The sequence below is a fragment of the Halichoerus grypus genome, chromosome 9, assembly GCF_964656455.1.
Source record: "Halichoerus grypus chromosome 9, mHalGry1.hap1.1, whole genome shotgun sequence".
In the NCBI taxonomy this organism is placed as follows: domain Eukaryota; kingdom Metazoa; phylum Chordata; class Mammalia; order Carnivora; family Phocidae; genus Halichoerus; species Halichoerus grypus.
The window spans coordinates 28706036-28727383 of NC_135720.1; the positions used below are offsets into that span (position 1 = coordinate 28706036).

At 37.3% G+C, this 21348-nt stretch overlaps 1 protein-coding gene across 19 annotated transcripts in view; it reads left to right on the forward strand.

Annotated features, from left to right (window-relative positions):
• The first annotated feature begins 5385 nt into the window (after positions 1 to 5385).
• AHI1 (Abelson helper integration site 1) overlaps positions 5386 to 21348 on the forward strand; it is a 255463-nt gene continuing 239500 nt past the window's right edge. For 6 of the 19 annotated variants that reach the window (XR_013441089.1, XR_013441091.1, XR_013441092.1 and 3 more), the window contains exons 1-4: positions 5396 to 5665; positions 6045 to 6141; positions 10402 to 10470; positions 12257 to 12381. Coding sequence is in view for 10 of the 19 variants with exons in the window: in XM_078054702.1 (XP_077910828.1) it covers positions 10461 to 10470; positions 12257 to 12381 (135 nt within the window). In the remaining 9 variants the exon portion in view is untranslated. Of the gene's footprint in view, positions 5666 to 6044; positions 6142 to 7950; positions 8084 to 10221; positions 10306 to 10401; positions 10471 to 12256; positions 12382 to 21348 lie in introns of all 19 variants that reach the window. The other 13 variants (XR_013441094.1, XR_013441093.1, XR_013441095.1 and 10 more) reach the window with 8 other exon arrangements.

Consider the following 21348-nt stretch of genomic DNA (forward strand, 5'->3'; position numbering starts at 1 on the left):
GGGGTTGATCTTCAAGTGGGGATTAAGAGTTTAGTAAGTCTGAGATGTGTATTTGACATCTAAGTGGAGGTATCTAAGTATGCAGTTGGATGTATGAGTCTGAAGTTCAGGAGTGAAGATTGGGCTGTGGAGATACCTCCGGGAGTAATCTGTATGACCATGGGACCACAGAGACTGGAAGAGATCACCAAGTAAGCACATGTGGATAGAGAAGAGGTCCAAGAGGTTAGCTCTGGGATATTCCAATATTAGAGGTCAAGGAGATAAACAAAAATTAGCAAAAGAGACCCAGAAGGAGGAAAAGTAGGAAAACATGTAATCACTAGTTAACAAATAGAGTGAGAGAAGTTAATTAATTCAAAATAACACCAAAACTATATAAAATACTAAGGAATAAATTTAGTGATAATATGAGAGAATTATATGAAAGCTCTCTTAATTAAAAAACCATCATATTTGGCATTTCTATTATAATTGATAAAGAAACTGGAATAAAAATGATATAGCATGAAGCCATTAAAATGAATGAAATAGATGCATATTACTGACATAAAAAACCTTCTAGGATGGTAATACATGATAAAGACTAAAACAAGGCAGCAGGAAAAAAAATCTATAGTATTAAGTTGTCTTTTTAAATTTAGTATATTTAGTATACATATGAAGGAAAATCTGGAATAATGTATAAAAGGCTATTACCAGTGATTAACATATGGCAGAGTTTCAGTTTCTACAATACAAATGTCTAGAAGATTGATTGAGTTTTTACTATGAGCACATATGAACATTATTTTTTTAAGATTTTTTATTATTTATCTATTTGAGAGAGAGTGAGGGAGGGAGGGAGAGGGAGAAGCAGACTCCCCGCTGAGCAGGACCCTGGGATCATGACCTGAGCTGAAGGCAGACGCTTAACCGACTGAGCCACCCAGGTGCCCCTACATATGAATGTTATTAACAAGCTTAACATTTTTTTTAAGATTTATTTATTTTAGAGAGAGAGCGCGTGTGTGCACATGTGAGTGGGGGAGGGGCAGAGGGAGAGAATCCTCAAGCCAACTCCACGCTGAGCAGGGCTCCATCCCAGGACCCATGAGATCATGAGATCATGACCTGAGCCAAAACCAAGAGTCAGGTGCTTAACCCACTGAGCCAACCAGGCGCCCCAACAAGCTGAACATTTCAATGAAGTTTATATGGCATATATAATAGCATGGAAATGAAAGTATAACGTAATGTTAATTCAAGGAAGCAGAAATAAGTATCTTACATACAATATGACCAAAATTAAAGTATGCATAGAAAACGGACTGAAAACAAAATTGCTTTAAAAAGCTCATTGATATTCTTTTTAGGAAGTAGTACTGAATATTTTTTCCTTTTTCCTGTGGTTCTATGTCTTTCAAATTCTACATAAGTTTTCCTACTTTTGTTTTGCCTGCTTATTACAAAAATTTCCAAACACACAAAAAGTATAATAAAATGCCAGGTACCTATTAGCCAGCTTCAATGACCATCAAAATTTAGGTATATATGTGTTATCTTCCCCCACGTGGTTTTCTTTTTTTATTATTTTCTGGACTATTTTAAAGCAAATTTCAGACATCGTGTCATCATATTCTATGGACTTAAGAAAGGTTTATTCTTATATATTCACAATGCCATTATTTCCTTTATACAGAAAGAAATAAAAATTCCTTTAATATCATCTAATAATTAGCCCATACTGAAAAATCTCTGATTGTCTGAAATGTCTTTATACAGTTTGTTCTGAGTGAAAATCCAAACAGTTCCAATTTTTGCATTCTGTTGTACGTCTAGCACAATACCAGCAGTGTTACAGGGTAAATTTTGGCCTCCCAAAATGCATATGTTGAAATCCTAACCCCCAGCACTTCGGAATGTGACTATATTTGGACATAAGATTTTTAAAGAGGTAATTACACTGAAATTAGGTCATTAGGGTGGGCCCTAATCCACTATAACTGATGCCCTTCTAAGAAGTGAAGATTAGGACTCAGGTACAGTGAGAAGACTATGTGCAGACACAAGGACAAGGCAGCCATCTATAAGCCAAGGAGAGAGGCCTCAGAAGAAACTAACCCTGCCAACATCTTGATCTTGGACTTCTAATCTCCAGAATTGTGAGAAAATACATTTCTGTTGTTTAAGTCAACCAGTCTATGGTACTTCATATGACAGACCTAGCAATGTAATACAGACAGTAAAGCCAACATTTGTTTTGATTGGTTAATGTACATTTTGTTCAGGGGGATAAATATTTTGTCTATCAACCATATTTATGTTTTATTCAACAAATTCACTATTTTTTATTTATTAGATGTTTTGAATACTCTAAATTGATTTCATGAATGGTTGGCCAATTTTATTATTACTACCACTACTACTCTTAATTGCTTGCCTCTCCAAATACCACTAAAATGATCTCACTTTTGTACTCTGAGCTTATGAGAAGGAAAGCACCATATTTGCTTTCTGCAGTTTGAATGGGGCTCACTTATATTTTGCTATTTATTCAATTGCCTATTGGCTGTATCCCACTAAACTATCTTTCCTCTATACCAGCTCTTCCTACCTTTCCACTGTTAATTAGCCATTTTCCATCCTGTTACCTAAGCCAGAAACCTCAGTACCTTTAAAACATTTTTTATTATTTTAAAATAATTTTAAACTTACAGAAAAAAATTCTAAGAATAGTACAAAGAACTTCTATCTTTGCCCAAATTCTCCAATTGTTGACATACTACATTTGCTTTATCATTCTCTCTATATACATATTCATATTTTACTGACTTCCCTTATTTGTATATACTTTTTTCGGAACCATTTGAGTAAGTTGCAGACATGAAGCTTCATTATCTTTAAATATTTCAGTGTATTTTCTAGAAACAAAGGTAACCCCTACATTACCAGACTATAGTCATCAAAATCAGGAAATTCACTTTGTTAAAATGCCATCTAGTCCACAGACCCAATTCAAATTTTGTCAGTTGTCCCAATAATATCCTTAAAAGAAAAAGGATCCAATGCAGGGTCATATGTTCCATTTAATTGTCATGTCTCTTTAGTCTCCTACAATCTGAAAAAGTTCTTTAGTTGTTCCTTTGTCTTTCATGACCTTGACAAACTTTTAAAGCATAAAGATCTATAATTTTGTACAATTTCCTTAATTTGAGGTTGTCTGATCCTCCCTCATGATTAGATTCTTCCTTATGCATTTTTGGCAGGAGTATCACAAGTGTGTTCTAATTGTCTCTTACCAGGTGGCATACAATGCTGATTTGTCATTTGTCCTATTACTGGGGATGGTAACTTTGCTCACCAGTGCCAGATTTCTGCACTGTCAAGTTTCTATTTTCCCCTTCATAATTAGTATTTGGCCAGGAGATACTTTGAGACTATGTTTCTCTTAAAACTTTCACCCTCTAGTTCTAGCGTACATTGATGATTCTTGGCTGAACCATTTTTACTATAATAGTTGCCAAATGGTGATATTTCTATCTATACATTCCTTCTACATTTATTAGTTAGGAATCTAAGAAAGAGCGTTTATTTATGCCCATTTAAAAAACATTCATGTATTTATTTCAGTATAGACTCAAGTATTCCTATTTTATTCAGCAGATCATAATCTATTATTATAGTGGTGCTCAGATTGACCCAGATGTGGCATATGGAGGCTCTTTCAAGCTGGTTTCTGTGTCCCTTTCTTATGTTCCATCATTCTGTAAAAACTTCTTTAGTTTCTGGTGCAACAAGATTTTTCGGGCTCATGTACTTCCCCTGTTCCTGTTCTGAATCAGTCATTTCCCCAAGAGGCTCTAGTTCCTTTTAGTAGAAAATGGTGTTTAGAAACCAAGATCTAGGCAGTACCTGCTCATTGCTCCTTACATCTCTTTAGCAGAGGACGCTAGGGGAAAAACAAAATAGATGGAGTCAAAGTATAGACAGCATTTGGGTTGAGATGTGGAGGTGTAGGAGTTTACAAAAAGAGATTTTCAGAGAGAGGAGACAATATGTACAAGAAAGGGGACATGAGAGGTTATGGATTGTTTTGCATGGTACACGTAATTCAGTATTGCTGAAGCATAACATTGAAAGGAGGCAATGAGAGAAGAAACTAGCCAGGCAGATGGAGTGTCTTATATCCTAGGCAAAGTAACTAAATTTTCTTTTACAGGTAATCCTTTGAAGAATTTTCAGGACGGTGACATTATCAGTCATTTACATTTTTAGTGAAGTCATTCTGGTAGCAGTATGGAGGATGGCATTCTGGAATCAAAACTGGAGTCAGGGGACTGGTAAAGAGGCCATCACACAATAATAGAAGTAATGAAGCCTGGTATGAGGCAGCCAGAGTCAAGTTGGATAGGCTATATACTGGGGGTGTTAAAAGAGTAGAATGGACGTAATTTGTTGTAAGAGGCATTTAGGATGCTCTACAGGTATTTACAACACTGGGAGGACGGTGGTGGCTTAAACCAAAACAGAAATCCAGAAACGGGAGTAGGTTCTAGGTGGAAAGTTGAACAGTTCGGTTTAAGATGCATTGGATTGATAATATTTCTCACGGAATTCTCATAGGATTTGGAGAAAGAAAATGAAATATGATGCTAATATAAATAGAAAAGCTGGCCTCTAAAGAAATATACATAACGCTCTCACTTTGCAAACTAAGCAACAGGTTATAGTTCGGTGTATGACTACAACTGCAGGAAATTCAAGAGTTGGGGGAGGGACCTGTCTAGTATTTTTCCATCCCTGGTGACTCAGAGCTAAAAATGGCGCCTGTGGCAGAAATTAGAAAGTGGGAGGGGGCACTGGGTGCGGGTTTTCTTTCTGTTCTGTTTCAAACACTTAGCGAGATAACTCAGCGCCACACGAATTATGAACATTTTTTTACTTAAGGTTTGGTCTGTAGTACAACTCTATTCTCCGCGTTTAAAAGAATGTTTCATGTTGTGGGCGCGCTCGCTTGGGCGGTGACGTGCCTGCTGCTTTGCCTCATTCATGCTTCTCGGCCTCGGCGGGTTCCACGACTGCCTCCCTGTCTCTGCCCCCTCTCGTTTTTTTTTCCAGCGCTGGCTACAGTTCTGAGAGACAGAACGCTTTTTCGGGGGTGACGACCAGATGGGTTCAGACCCTACGCATTCGCAGGGCTCCTTGGCGCTTGAGGGCGAGAGATTCTTTCTTCGGAGGGCCGCGGCCTCGCGCTTTCTACACGGGCACGAGGAGCCCCGCGCGCGGCCGCCAGAGCGCGTGCCCGGCCCTGGCCTGAAGGCCCGCGGGCGGGGCGCGCGCACCACCTCCGCAGGCGCCGCACTGCAGCAGCTCGAGGCCCCGGCGTAGGTGGCGCGGGGGCGGGGCCGCGGAGGGGCGTCGAGGCTGGGCAGCGGTCCAGACCGAGAGCTCGGGTCGCATCGGTTGTCGTGGGAACGGTGGCGTAGGCAGGCGCTGACGTCAGCGGGCGGCGCGCTGCCCGCACTGCGGCAGCCGGTCCGCTCTCAGAGCCGGAGAGGCTGGCGGCTAGGGTGGCTACGCGGGTGCCTGGCTCCCGCCCCGCTCGGCGCGAGGAGCCGCTTCGCACAGTCCCGGCGTCGGATCGGGCGGGACTGATTGTCGGCCGCTCTGGGCTCCGTTCTCCGTGAGTACGCTGCAGGCCTGCTGGTGGCGGGAGCCCGGGCCGGGAGCTTGGCCTGCCCCGGCCCTCTCAGAGGGGGCGGTGGCTTGGGGTACTGCTCGGGTCCGAGGGCGCGGGGGCGGTGCGCCGCGGGGTGGGGCGGGGGCGCGTACTGCGCCGCCGCAGGCTGACCCGCCGGGTGCCGCCGAGCGGTGGGATGTAGTTTTTAATGAATATCTCTAAGTACTTTCCCGCTCCCTTCCCTGGGCTCCTGTCTCATGAGTGCTCAGCGCGGTGTCCAGATCCACCGTGGAGGGAATGCAATCTTTGCCTTTCCCACTCCGGATTCTGGCTTAAAAGCATTTAACTCAGATACGCACTAAGTACGTTTATTTCCTTTTAGGGTGTCAACTTGGTGCTGAATCTCGAACCTGTGAAATGCCTTCTTAATTACATCCGAGAAAAGGTGATCAATGTGTTACGTTTATAAGGGTCATTTCGATATGTATACAAATAGAAAAAAAGTACACTATTTAGAATCGCTGCCAATGGCTGTGCTGTATTTCAGCATTACTGTGAAAACATATACTCACTGGAGTGTATGGCTTTTACTTTTTTGAGAAAACGATGCTAACAATTTTTTCACCTGTTGCATTAACTATTGCTCTTACTGCTTGGAGTTTCAGGGAAAAGATTGCTCGTTCTGAGAACTCTGGGAAATTTCTAAAAATATTTGAAAAATCCAAATACCAAAAATTTTTTAAAACCGTATTTAGAATCTTGTTTATATATGGAGAGTATCTTGATTTAGCAGTTGAATTATGTTACAGGGTTTTTGTTAGTTTTTTTTCCTATGCTATAAAATTCAGTTAAAGGGTGAATTATCCAAGCCTCTGCTTCTTCCCCCCTTGATCTTTAGACATTTATTGGCTGAAAATCAGATGTTTAAAGAAAAAGAAAAATGAAACGTAGTGCAGTTAATTTTACTATTATTTCTTAGCAGCTCCTATAAAAGGGTTTGTGAGGGAGAATCTTTAAAATAATGGTATATATGAGGGCGCCTGGGTGGCTCAGTCGTTAAGCGTCTGCCTTCGGCTCAGGTCGTGATCCCAGAGTCCTGGGATCGAGCCCCACATCGGGCTCCCTGCGCAGCGGGAAGCCTGCTTCTCCCTCTCCCACTCCCCCTGCTTGTGTTCCCTCTCTCGCTCTCTCTCTCTCTCTGTCAAATAAATAAATAAAATCTTTAAAAATAAAAAAAAATAATGGTATATATGAGACTCAAGGATGTCATTTTAGGTTTGACCTTATTTTTGCCAATGATGTTACTAATCAAATATTAGTCATTAATTCTATAATGTATTTGCTATGGGACACATTAATGTTTGGAAATGATTATTTCTGTAATGTGTTTGCTGTATTAAGTAGTATTAGTGTTTGTTCAACTGTGCATTGAACTACTGAGTAATAGTAAATAATGTGAATAGGAAATTTACTTTATGCATTTTATTTATTGCACGCTTATTTTTAGTACTGTAATAATAGACCTAAAGTAATTTTACTGAGCACCTATAGAGTGCCAGCCACTGTGCTGATCACTTTGCTTTTCAGTATTTCCTTTTCTCCCTACAATAAAGTAGGTACCATTTTAATTTCCTGGATCATAGGACGTTTTACCAGGGTGAAAATAAAGGACTGAGGTAGAGAGGGAGGTATGAAGCTCAAGGCACTGTGGGAGCACAGAGAAGTATTTAACCACCCCTTAAGGTTAGAGTGCTCCCAGAGAAGATACCATCTGCATTTAGCATTAAAGGATAGTTAGGAGTTTGTTGGAGTGACAGAAGAAGGGCATTTCTCAGGAGAGAGAGGAGTGTGTGTAATGGTACAAAGGCAAGAAGGCATTTGGCACAATTGAAGGCCTGTAAGTAGTTTCACATGGTTAGAATTCAGAATGTGTGTGGAAAGGTGGCTGGAGAAGGAGTCATTTCATAAGTAGCCTTGAACCCCAATGGTAAGGACTTCCTATTTTTTCCAGTGGGTTATTAAAATCTAGTGAAGAGATTTAAACAAAGAAATGATACCATCGCATTTGTATTTTAGGAAATTTCTTCTGCTTGCAATGAAGAGGATGATTTATTTTTTAAAAGGATAGGGTGATAGAAGCATGGAAACAATCTTAAGAAAAAAAGTAAAATCTTTCCATAGTCTTTTTATCCCTCAAAGCTGCTGCATCATGTCACTGCCTTTGAGGGTGGGGGAAGACACTTGGAAGCAGATTTGTAGGAAGAATTAATCCCATGTTTCTTCTACAGGTCTCACCTTCCATTCATTTGTCCACCTGTGGCCACCAGATTTCTGCCCCTTCACAAACAGCTTTGCAAACATGTGACTTCCTGTCTGCACTGCAGATCCAGTGGACACTCTTCACAATTTGCAGCACGCTTGGTACCACACAGTGATAGAAAACTTCTTTGTTAAAACTCTTTTTCCTTGAGGGGCACCTGGGCAGCTCATTTGGTTAAGTGGCTGACTCTTGATTTCCACTCAGCTCCTGATCTCAGGGTCGTAGGATCCAGCATGGAGCCTGCCTGAGATTCTCTCTCCCTCCCCTTCTCCCTCTGCCCCTCCCCCCACTCATACTCTCTCTGTCCCTCTCTAACAACAACAACAAAAAAACAAATAAACCTCTTTCCCTTGGTTATTTCTCTCCCCCAGCTTTCACCTATCTCTTTGATGTCTTTTTACTTTATTTTTGGGCTTCCGGAATTCTGTCTTTGGCACTTTTTTCCCTGAAACCATCATAAATATAAAGCCTAGTTCTCAAATCTTCAGCCTAGTTCTCCTTGCTGGATTACTATATTCTATTGCCTACCAAACACAACCTGATTATACATACAAACATGTATTTATATATACAGTGATAATAGCTGTCATTTTCTAAGGGCTTGCCATGTTCTAGGCATTGTGCTAAGTGTTTTATTTGGATATTCTCATTTAATCTTTACCAAAACCTTATGAATGATTTAGTATTATAATTCCCTTTTGAAAGCTTAGGAAATTGAGGTCCAGAGATTAATTTACTGGCAGGTAGAACTGGGATTTGAATCTAGGGATCTGACAGTGAAGCCAATGCTTATAGCTGGTTAGTGCCCCTCAGATACCCAGCTCAATATGCCCCACTAAGCTCACTGAGTGTTCCCACAAGTGTCTATTACCATCGTAACAGAAGTTTACTGGGGCATTATTTTAAATCATTTAACCCTTATAACAGCCTTTTGAATATGCACTGGTAGACTAATTTTACAGATGAGGAAACAAATGCCTAAGGTCAAACAATTAACTATTTGAGACTAATTCTAAGACTTGGGTTTTAAACTTCTCCACTATACTTGTCCTGTATTCCAATAAATGCTACTACTGGGGGCCTAAGTATTCTACTTCCAGAAAATGAGAATCATCCTGGACTCTTTGTCCTGCCTTGTCAGTAGTTTTTACTTAATCTTTCTGAAATGTCTAGAATACCATAAATTTTTTGTTTAATGGAAAACAGGTCAAGCTGAATATACATAAGCCTTCTCTTAATGACTCATAGTCATGTAGTTCAGCTGTTTTCCTCTATATTGAATGGCCATGGAATATATAAATATTAAGTCATTATTTGCTTTATATTTTTTTTCTACTTATGTGCTGTCAGGTTTTAATTACTGATGCACTTGCCTTTACATCTTCTCTCTTTTCTAATTTGGGGTAGATTGGAAAGTACGTGACCAAATTTATTAGATCTGTACCTATAGGAAGACTACATTTGGGCTCCCATCCATAAAGCATAGGAGTCTTTACTGTGTGAATTTAGTGATATCTATTTTGTTGGTGTACCAGAAAATTATTATATAAGTTAATCCACATAATTAGATATATGGGTATAATCATTTTTAACCTTTTTAGCATTTCTTCTCAGAAGTACCCATAGTATTAGAGGAACATGAAGGTGCATCCCCAGGGATCTGGAGCTTTAACAGATAATTGCTCAGCCAACTCAAATTATGTTTTTCTTATTTTTTTTTTTTTTTTTACAGTCTTCAGTTTTATTCTTAAAAATGTGTGAATATTGTGTTCTAATGTGGAAATTAATATGTTTGTTGTGGACATACACCCTCATCTTTAAGTAAAATTGGAAATTCAGGAATACATATACTGAGTTTATCCCTGGTTTTGATATATAATAATATATATCCAGATACTTATTTGAGAAAGATGGTACAAATGCTTGTGCTTAACCTTCTCTATTGTTGCAACATTTTTAGTGGAAGGTACAAAAATGTTCAAATTCATTATCTGTAAATATGCTACCCACAAGCATACTTTACTAATATAATAGCGTATGCTCTTGGGAAAGTCAATTCTGGGGTGGAGTTTGTTTTCTTAAAAGTACATTGAAATGTTTATTTTTTACTTAAAACACTTTTAAAACTGCTTTAACACATCAAGTACATATTTACCGCCTTTAAAGATTTTTAAAAAGTTTTTGTTTCACATATATAAATATTTTATTCAAATATCCAGTTTTCTTTACTTTTTTTCAGACTCTAAACTGATCCCAATGTATTTAAGTCATATGCATAAGACTGGATAAGAGAACTTAGCTTAATTGCTATAAACCTGATGAGGTAGTGGACAAATCATCACATAATCTTGTATGAAAAATGTTTTGTAATTTTTATTTGCAAATTCCATACTACAAATAAATTCTCTTTGTTTTAATAGGATCCTGATTGAGTCATTGCTTTACATTACAGCTGGATGCTCTCCATAAAGCTGAGATATGCCCACTGGTAAGACTTTTATGAAATTTATATATTGCATACATTTTATTTGCTTATTTATTTTAAAGTTTGAATTATTTTAAGGGGTTCTTTGACCTATTAATGAATACATTAAGCAAATATTACATTTAGATATTTAATAGTTTGGTATTCAATTTTCCATTTATTTTCTATTTATTTTATTTTTTTATTTCTTTTATGTTTTTATTTCTTTATCAATTTTCTATTTAATGTTAGCTATTAAGGCTAGTATGTATTTAATGGATGGCAGTTTGGGACTCCACTGGAGCAGGTAAATAATCATTACAACATATGGTTAGTTTTTATTCTTTATCATCGAAATGGACAGTTTACTCTAAAGCAGGTATTGGCAGACTTTTTCCTAAAGGGAAAGCTGGTAAATATTTTAGGTTTATTCTCTGCTGTAACTGCTCATGTCTGCCATTGAAGCATAAAAGCATCCATAAGAATTCTTAACAGAGTGGGCATGGCTGTATTTCAATAAACTTTTAAGTATAAAAGTAGATGACTGTCCTGCAGGCAGTAATTTGCCAGCACCTGCTCTGGGGCATTCATCCATTCATTCAGCATTTATTCAGCATTAAAACATGTTTATTAGTAGGTACTCTATGCTAGATCTCATGATGGTAGTAGGGATGGTAGCATAGTATAGTGGGAGAGACAGAGATAATATATTTATTTGTGTAGATACACAAATAATTATATAGTTTCAAGCTGTGGTAGGTGCTGTGAAGAAAAAGAACAGTCTGCTATGTGAGGAACGGGGAAATTTAGATGAGATTGTCAGGAAATGGTCCACTTTAGGGGCAACATTTGAATAGGCAGCTTAACACGAGTAGCTGAGAAGTTCTGTTTGAGAGATCCATTAATCTTTACTGAGTTTTCTGTGGCCATCTTGACAGTTCCCAAAGCGTTTCTGGCAACTTTAGGTAAGGCTGCTTGAGCATCAAACATTTTGCCTACACGTGGTGTTGAAACCTGAGATCTCCCATCTAAAGCTTGGAGAGGCCTAGATCCCGGCTTCAGCCCGTCCTTGGGAGCCACACGGGTGCCTGATTCTCCATTTTCCTTATCAAGAAGTTTGCAGCAGGTAGAAGCAGCTTCACATGGAAAGGTGCTTATTCTGATGGAGGAGTGAGAAGAAGGACAGAATGGCTAGAATATAGGGATCTAAGGGGCTGTTTCTCTTGGATTCAAGCTGTAGAGGTAGGCAGGCCAGGAAGTGAGAACCCTGTAGGGCATGTGAAGGACTCATTTTATTTTGTCCTAAGTGAAGTGGGAAACTGGCAAGGTCTTAAGCAAGGGAATAACATGATCTGACTTATGTTTTAAAGGAAAAAATAACTTTCAGCTTTTCGTATTTATTGAATGCTGATTATTGCTTAGCTAAGTGTTAGCCATTCTTCATGCAAATGGTCTTTGACATAGGATTATTCTGATTTTACAGATAATGAAGATGAAGTTTAGAGTTGTTAAGTAAGTTGGTTAAGGCCACGTAACAGTGGTAGATGCTACCGTTAGTCACAAGTAGAAAGTTAACTTAGTATGGGAAACTTTTAAAGGGAGTATCCCAAAATGTAAGAGGGATTCAGGTGAGTGTGGTGTCACCAAAGCCAAAAGAAAAGTTTTTAAGAAGGAAGGACTGGTCAGTTCTAAAGTAGCTGAAGAACTCATGCAGGTATTTACAAGACTGTGTTCTTTAACATAATACTAATGCAGATACCTGCTATAATAGAATTGTTTAGAAAATGACAGGAGTCTTTTATCTTTGCAGTGGAGAGTGAAGCCAAAGTAAAAACTAAAGTTCGCTTTGAGGAATTGCTTAAGACCCACCATGAGCTCATTCACGAAAGAAAAAAACTGAAGAAAAAAATTGGCAAATCTGGAGATAAAATTGCAGTGAGTAATCGATCATTTGGTAATGATGACTTCTGTATCTACATGAAATTATGACTTTCATATTAAAACTCTGAGGAACTTTGGAAATTGAAAATAGTAAATCTATGTCATAGTCAATAGCACATGGTAAAATAAAGCTTACGTTAGAATCCACATGACTCTTGGGGTACTGAGGTCAGTCTTCAGTGCTGTGCTACCGAAATAATCTAGACAAACTGATGAGAGTGGTAAGAGAATGGGCAAACTCAACTGGCCAATGTATTACACATTTTTAAAGAAAATCAGGATTTTTAACCCAGAATTGTGAAGAACTTAGGGAGTAATACGTTACTTCAGATATTCAGTGGCTTGTTTTTATTTAGACTGATTGATCTGATTCTACCCAGCAGAACCAGGAGAAATCAGTGGAATCTGAAGGCAGTAATTATCTTTTTGTACTTGAGGTATACTTTCAAATGACAATTTTTGACAGCACAGTTGAAGAGATTAAAAATGCAGAACTCAGAACAGTGCTGAACAAATCAGCAATTGACTACAACTTGATTCCAGAGTATTATAAAGAGTCTGTAATAATATCCACAGTTAATGTACTATTCACTCTTCAGACCTGTTTTGCTATATTACTTGGACCTTTTACTCCTTTGACCATAATCTGTTACGTACACACACACACACACACACACACACACAGGCACAAATAACTTCATGCATGTTCTGGTAATTGGTACATAGTATTTCTTTGGCAAGAGTTTTATGAGATATATATAGCTTATATTTACTTATAGCAAATTTTATCCTCTTCTAAATTTTGCCATGTGACCTCTTCATTCTAATATTCTCTCTGGCAGTCATCAGTGTAATAGTATATATTTTCAAGTGAGGCAAAAATCAGTACTAACACTGGCCAGAATCCGGCTGCACACCTGTGAGAGGTTTGTAGTGCCCCTGTTTACTATTGCATACCAATTTAGACCTACTGACAGAAAGGGGCAGATTCGGTCTCCCATAGTGAATGCTGCCCTTTTATATAATGCGCTTCTTCTGGTGGTACCAGTATGAGTATGGAAGGGAATAGTGGCATATGGAGGATGGAACATTGTGTATTGGTATATGCCCTCCCCTTGGGTAAAGTGGTATACATTGGACAAAAACAGAAAGAACCCTTGAAACAATTGAGGATATTTTTATGGACTCAGTCAAAATAGAACCTTATATTTTCTCTTACTGATAGAACTGGCTTTGTAAGCATGAACCAGCTGCAGTTTAGGCCAGGAATGCTCAATTAAATGGATAACGAAAAAATGGGCAGAGGAGACGTCCATTTACCCATTGTCCAGTTTAGATGTTGGGAACACGCACATGTGAGGTGACTAAACATAATCTACCCAGCCTCTTTTGGTACACAGCAGGCCATTCAAACCTTTTTTATTCATAGATAAGTATCCTAGGAAAAAGTACTGAGGAAGAGATTTTTTAGCTCAAAAGAAGGGGAATATTCCTGGAGGACTTAGAGGAAAACAAAATATTTTTGAAATGATTTACTTTAGGAAATAGAGGAGGAATACCTGCTTTTATTTACTAGATAACAGTGCTTCCTATCTTTCGAGCACTTCTAAACGTTTTATGTATATTAACTAGTTTTTAATAACAACGAAATGATGAGGTTTTATCTCCATTTATAGTTGAGGAAACTGGATCACAGGGAGGTTGAATAACCTTGCCTAAATTTGCAGTTAGTGGCAGAACCAGAATTCAGACTCTTAACAGTCTGACTACAGAACCCATTCTCTTAACCACAACCCAATAGGACCTCTTTGAATAACATATGAAGAGATGGGACCTCTTCAGAACAAAAACATGTACAGAACAAGCTGAGATTGGAAGGGAAGCAGGCTGAAGTAAGAAAAGGAAGCAAGGAAAAGGCTGTACTAAGAGAATTCGTAATGATGGCAGATTCACCTTATTTTTCAACAATCTGTTAGGCACTGTGATAAGAATTTTGCAAATGCTATTTCTGATTCTCATGTTAATCATGAAACATAGGTATTGGGGCTCTTATTTTGCATGAGAGGTTTTATAAACATCAGAACAGAAAAACCACTTAACAAAGATGTTAAATGGTTTGCCAGAGCCATATAGCCAGCAGTAGAGTGAGGGGGATTTAAAACCAGTCTCTCCATGTTCTGCCTTTAGTTGCTTTTTAAAAACTATATCTTAGGCCAAAAATAGTAGAATTGGTACCATGGAAAAATCTAATTAGTGATAAGGAAGATAAATTTGAGGCATTCTTCCATGAGAAGAAATGGCTAAAACGAAAATGAAATAAGTAATGAGGACATACAGAAATACTTGACCTGTAAGTAAGTGTTCCCATTACTAGTACTAATGGAGCAGAAACAGTAGAAAGAGCATGATGAAAAAACCTTCCTGAGATTAATAGAAAGATCTAGGAAGAGATGAGTTCATCTTGCATTCCAGGTAAAATTTATGACCTGTAACTGTATTTAGAACTTTTTAATTTCAGGGGAAAAATTAATTTTGCAAGTTTCTCAACAGAAAAAGAAACATCTAGTGCATTTCAGGCTTCTCTCAGAAAACACTAAATCCAGAAAACAAAAAAAGATATCTACACAGTATTGAGGGAAAAATTGTATCACAAGAAATCTGGTCACCTAAGTGTCAATTGTTTGTGAGGTCAGTAGTGAACATGCAAATTAACAGAGAATTATTACAAACGTTCCCTCCCTGAAAACAAGAAAACTACTGAAGGTGTATTATTTGAATATGTAGTACCATTTCCAGAAACATGAATCAAAATTAAAAATTTAGGAACAGAGAATTTATGACCTGAAAATATGTCTGCATGAGTGTTTTGAGACCAGCTAAATATATAGAACTTTCTTTATTATTTATGCCAAAAATAATTGTTGAAGATTTATATTAGATAATGTACATATAATAATGTGAGATAACAGAAACATTGTTCTCAAACATTGGGCAAAGCTTTCCTAGCTTGCAGAGAAAAAGAGTCATATAAATATTACTTTTACCTGAAGTGTAGTCAGAAGTTACTTCATCCTGGAGTTTAAAATAAGTGAAACCAGTAATATGTAAAATTGATTATAATACTTTCAAAGTCATTAGAGCTCAAGAGAAAACAAATAATAGATTTTTTTAAAAGGAACAAAAGTAATGAAAGAAGGAATTTAAGAATAAATTCTTAGGGACGCCTGGGTGGCTCAGTTGGTTAAGTGTCCGACTCTTGTTTTCAGCTCAGGTCATGATCTCACGGTGGTGAGATGGAGCCCTGGGTTGGTCTCTGCACTCAGCAGGGAGTGTGCTTGAGATTCTCCCTTTCCCTCTCCCTCTGCCCCTCACCCTGTGCATGCACGCTCTATCTCAAATAAATCTTAAAAAAAAAAAAAAGAATAAACTCTTAATCATGAAAATAAATGTAAATAGTTTAAGCTTCCTATTTTAAAAAGCAGACTCTAAATTTTTAAAATGTCAGGTGTCTGGCTTGCAACATTGACAGATCAAACAAAATGACCTAAAGTTTAAAACTAAAAGTTTGCAAAAATATAGACAAATCTAAAAAGAAACAGAATTTTCTCAACTATGAATATATTGAAAGAACGAAAAGCTTAAATAAAACATGAACAAATTGAATTTAACCATATATTGAAAGAATACTTTGTCTCAACCAAATAGGTTTTCTCCCTGAGAACTCAAGGATAGCATAGGGGTGCCTGGGTGGCTCGGTCAGTTGAGTGTCCAACTTTTGGTTTTGGCTCAGGTCATGATCTCAGGGTCATGAGATCGAGCCCCACATCAAGCCCTATGTCGGGCATGGAGCCCTTAAGATTCTCCCTCTCAAAAAAAAAAAAAAAAAAAGATTCTCCCTCTCCCCGCCCCCCCCCCACACGCACACTCTCTCAAATAAATAATTTTTAAAAAAGAATATCTTATAAATTGGCTATCAGTCAACATCAGTAAATCAGTACAAAGAAGTTGAATAAAAACCATGTGATCATATAAAAATAAGGGGAAGAGCCATAATATTTTACTTGGAAACAGGGTATTAGTGATTTTTGAAAAAATAATTTGGTGTTCATGTAAGTGATAATTATGTACCCTCAGAGGTACATACACATGACTTACTGTGTATGATTTCTAAATTAATAAATAAATTAATAAATTAATAAACACTAAAAATAGGAAAATAGAAATGGCTGGTGTAATCTTCCAGTATGGAAAGATATTCTGATCTTGTAAGGGATAAAAGACATCCCAAGTAAAGAGAATATTCTCTGTCTGCACACAGAAGACTCAGTAAATATTTGTTGAATTATATAAATTTGATAAAAGGTAAAAGTCAGCCAATTCACTGAGAAAAATAAGAAATATCTCTATAGCCACAGAGTTCATACTCTTACGTATAGCTAATAATCGTAAGATAATAATTGCTAACATTTATTGAATGCATATACTGTGGAATCAGATTTTCTTAGTGTTTTTTAGTAACTATCCTGTTACTCTTCAGAACAATCTTATGAGAATTTTTTTTAAGAATTGAAAATCTAGGGCGCCTGGGTGGCTCAGTCGTTAAGTGTCTGCCTTCAGCTCAGGTCATGATCCCAGGGTCCTGGGATCGAGTCCCACATTGGGCTCCTTGCTCTGCGGGAAGCCTGCTTCTCCCTCTCCCACTCCCCCTGCTTGTGTTCCTGCTCTCACTGTGTCTGTCTCTGTCAAATAAATAAATAAAATCTTTAAAAAAAAAAAAAAGAATTGAAAATCTAATTATAAAATTTACTTGGAAATTTAAGCAATGGACCTAGAATAGCTAAAACAGTTTTGAAAAAGAACAAAGTTGAAAGAATTTTACTATTGGATTCAAAGCTCAATGTAAAGTTATAGTAACCAAGAGAGCCCGTTATTGTCGTAAAGATAGACATATAAGTCAGTGGGGGTAGTACAGAATCTAGAAGTAGACCCAAATGTATATGGTTAATTGATTCTTGACAAAAATTGCCAAGGTGTGACAAAATTGCCAGGGTGTCCCAGAATTTGCCAAGGAGTGAGAAAAAGGATAATCTTTTCAACAAATGATGCTGGAACAGATATCCATATGCAATATTATAAACTATGAGCATATCATGTTCAGAAATTAAATAGAAATGGATCAAAGATCTAAGCATAAGAGCTAAAATTATATGACTTATAGAAAAAACAGGATAAAACCTTTGTAACCTTGGGTTATGAATAGATTTCTCAGGATACAAAAACATGAATCATAAAAGAAAAAAGAGGTAAATTGGGCTTTGTGAAAATTCAAAATATTGCTAAGAAAATGAAAAGATAGGGTATAGACTCGGAGAAGATATTTTCAACACACTGAGAAAGTGTATGTAGAACATTTTAAGAATGCTCTTAGAACTCAATGATTTGAAAATAACCCGGTGAAAATGGGCAAAAGATTTTAACACTTAACCAAAGGAGAGATGCAGATAGCATGTAAGTACGTGTAAAGATTTTCAGTGTCATTACTAATTAGGGAAATACAATTTAAAACAATAATGAAATGCCATTACACGCATATTGGAACAGCTAAAAAATGAAAATTGACAACGCCAGATGCTGACAAGGATGTTATGTAAGTGGAACTCTTAAACATTTGGGAATACAAAATGGTACAGCCACTTTGGGAAGCAGTTTGGCAGATATTTAAGAAGTTAAACATCTACTTATCATATAGCTCAGTAATTCTTGGGTGTTTATGCAAGAGAAATGAAAACGTAATGGTACAAAACTAGAAATAAATGTTCATTAATTAGTGTATGGAGAAATAAAATGAGGTATGTATCCATGCAATGGAGTACTGCTCAGCAATAAAAAGGAATAAACTACAGATGCAACAACACGGATGAATTCCAAAGCTCTATGCTGAGTGAAGGAAACTGGTCACAAAAGGCTCTATACTGTATGATTCCATGTATGTGAAATTCTAGACAAGACCAAACTATCTTGATAGAAAGCACATGAGTGCTTGAGTGGGGCTAGGGTGTGGAGGACTAGAGGCTGACTTTGTACAAGAACATGTGGGGTGATGGAAATGTTTAACATTGTGATTATAGTAGTGGTCATATGTCTGTATACGTTTACCAAAATTCATTTAATTCTGTACTTAAAATTGGTGAATTTTATTGTATGTAAGTTGTATCTCAGTAAAGCTGATTTAAAAAACAAACTGAAGCAAAAAACCTAACTGATACACAGAAGGGTAAAGATAAAAGGATAGGAGAAGGTGGTCGCTGTGGCCACCGGGGACTTACCCTGTTTTCCAGGGTCTCTCCCATGGATACACGTTATTAAACTTTGTTTGATTTTTTTCCTGCTTTAAAAAAAAAAAGATAAAAGGATGAGCAAAGATGTAATAGAACATGAACAAATGTATTTGGAACACTTCAAAATTCAGCCATAACCTAATCCTTGAAATATTAAAGTCCATAAAATAGACGTTTTTTAACTGTAGTACCACAAACTACAAATAACAAATATAAAATTTATAAACTGTTTGGAAATTTAAAAATCATCCCATACAGTTGTTAGTGAGAGAAAGGAAATTAGAACTGCAAAAAGCAGGATATTTTAAAAAGTAATAAAAACTATACAGTACTGTGGAATGTATAGAATACTACAAAAGATACCCTGGGAATTGTATTTATTGTTGTGGTTTTTAAAAATTAATTGAAGGGGTGCCTGGGTGGCTCAGTCATTAAGCTTCTGCCTTTGGCTCAGGTCATGGCTCAGGTCACGATCCCAGGGTCCTCGGATTGAGCCCCACGTCAGGTTCCCTGCTCAGCGGGAGGCTGCTTCTCCCTCTCCTGCCGGCTTGTGCTCTCTCTCCCTATCTCTGTCACTATCTCTCTCTCTCAAATAAATAAAATCTTTTTAAAAAAAAGTTAATTGAATAAAGCAGAAAAACAAACATGAAAAACAAATATAAAGTCATAGTATAAAATTAAATGATATTAGTACAAAGGTTGACTGACAGATCAGTGAAAGAGAGTAAATAAAAAACTGTGAATGTCTTCTGATTAACTGTCCCGTGGTTCCATTTTTGAAATCTTTTCTTCTAAACCATAATTCTTCCTTCCATTTCTAATTCTTGGTTATCTTTTTCCAATTTTTTCCTTCAGGAGTGTCCTCGAAATTTGTATATATTCCCACTACATTTTTGGTACTCCCTGAGAAAATAAAAAGAAAGATTTGTATGTGCTTCATTTTAACATAGTGAAAATTCAAAGTTATTAGGTATGAGTATATTGATAGCAAGAAGACAAACATAAGTTTCTGAAAAGATTAGCAGTGATTTTCCTTGTGTGAAGCACCCAGAGTTGAGCTTTGGGTCTTCTTTTTCTCTTTAAATATTTTCTGGTTCTTTGTATTTTTAATTTTTTGCTTTCTTACTGTTTTAAGTTAAACATGTATTGCTTCTAGAAACAAAACATGTGAAAATAAGCTTATTTTTTAAGAGAAATTATTTTTATAAGATTTGATTCGGGAAGAGGGTTTTAGAGGGTATCGCTCCATAATTTATCCTTGAAGAATAGATAGAATTTGGAAATACATTATAGGTAAGCAAAAGAGTCTTAGAGATGGTAACATATTGGGTACATATTGGGATACTAATCCTTTCAACATTTCTCCATCGTATATTGGACATTTTCTAACTACTTTTAAACATGAGGGTTTTCAAAAATTGAACTTCAGGGGTGCCTGGGTAGTTCAGTCATTTAAGTGATTTCGGCTCAGGTCATGATCTCGTGGGTCATGGGATCGAGCCCTGCCTCAGGCTCCATGTTCAGTGGGGAGTCTGCTTGAGATTCTCTCCCTCTGCCCTTCCCCCCACTCTCACCCACACTTGTGCTGTCTCTCTTTTTTTTCTCTCTCTCTCTGAAATAAATCTGTTTAAAAAAATTGAACTTCAGTCTTCATTGGTAAGCTCATCCATTTCTGAAAGAATTCTTCATTTTGATACTGGCTTCCATATTTTAGCACATTGGTTTGTCCCTTGTGTTTCTCAACACATCTTTTAAGCTCTTACTCAAAATTTTAATTTTAATGTCTGCAGTTGTGTTTTTTAAATCCAATATGCTTTTGAATTTCTTTGATATTAATTACACTTTAAGTTCTAATTTTGTTTATGCTTTTAATTCACTTTCCCTCGTTAATTTTTCTGTTTTATTGGATTTGATGGCTTTTCTTTCATTTTGCTACTTTCCTTCAGTTTTTATTCGTTTTTAAATGTCTAGTCATCTTTCTATATGAGAATCTCTCTTCTGCCTGTTGGTTGTTTTCAACATAATCTACTGTCTTTGGTGAGGGTTTTACCTCCCGGAAGCATGCTGCCATATTTCTCTATATTCAGCTGCTTTATCCTTTGAATGAAAGTCACCATCTAACACAAATGGAGGTGGGGGACAGAGCTGTCCCTTCCAGCTCCTCGATTGGTCATCCTCAGTTTTATCCCCTCCTTCTCCTTGTGTTACTTGACTCTGGGCTTATGGCTTCTTCAGAATCACCCTTCTCTGGTTCTTTTCCTATGGGCTGTGGTTTTATCTGCTAATTTCTTAATAGATCTAATCCTGCCTATTTTTTATCCTTGGGAAATTTCTCAAAATATTTATTACTAGTAGCATTCCTTTTTGATTTCTAGCCTTTTTTTTTTTTTTTAAAGATTTTATTTATTTATTTGACAGAGAGAGACACAGCGAGAGAGGGAACACAAGCAGGGGGAGTGGGAGAGGGAGAAGCAGGCTTCCCGCCGAGCAGGGAGCCCGATGTGGGGCTCAATCCCAGGACCCTGGGATCGGGACCTGAGCCAAAGGCAGACGCTTAACAACTGAGCCACCCAGGCGCCCCTGATTTCTAGCCTTTTTTATTAAAAATATCCCATTTAAAATT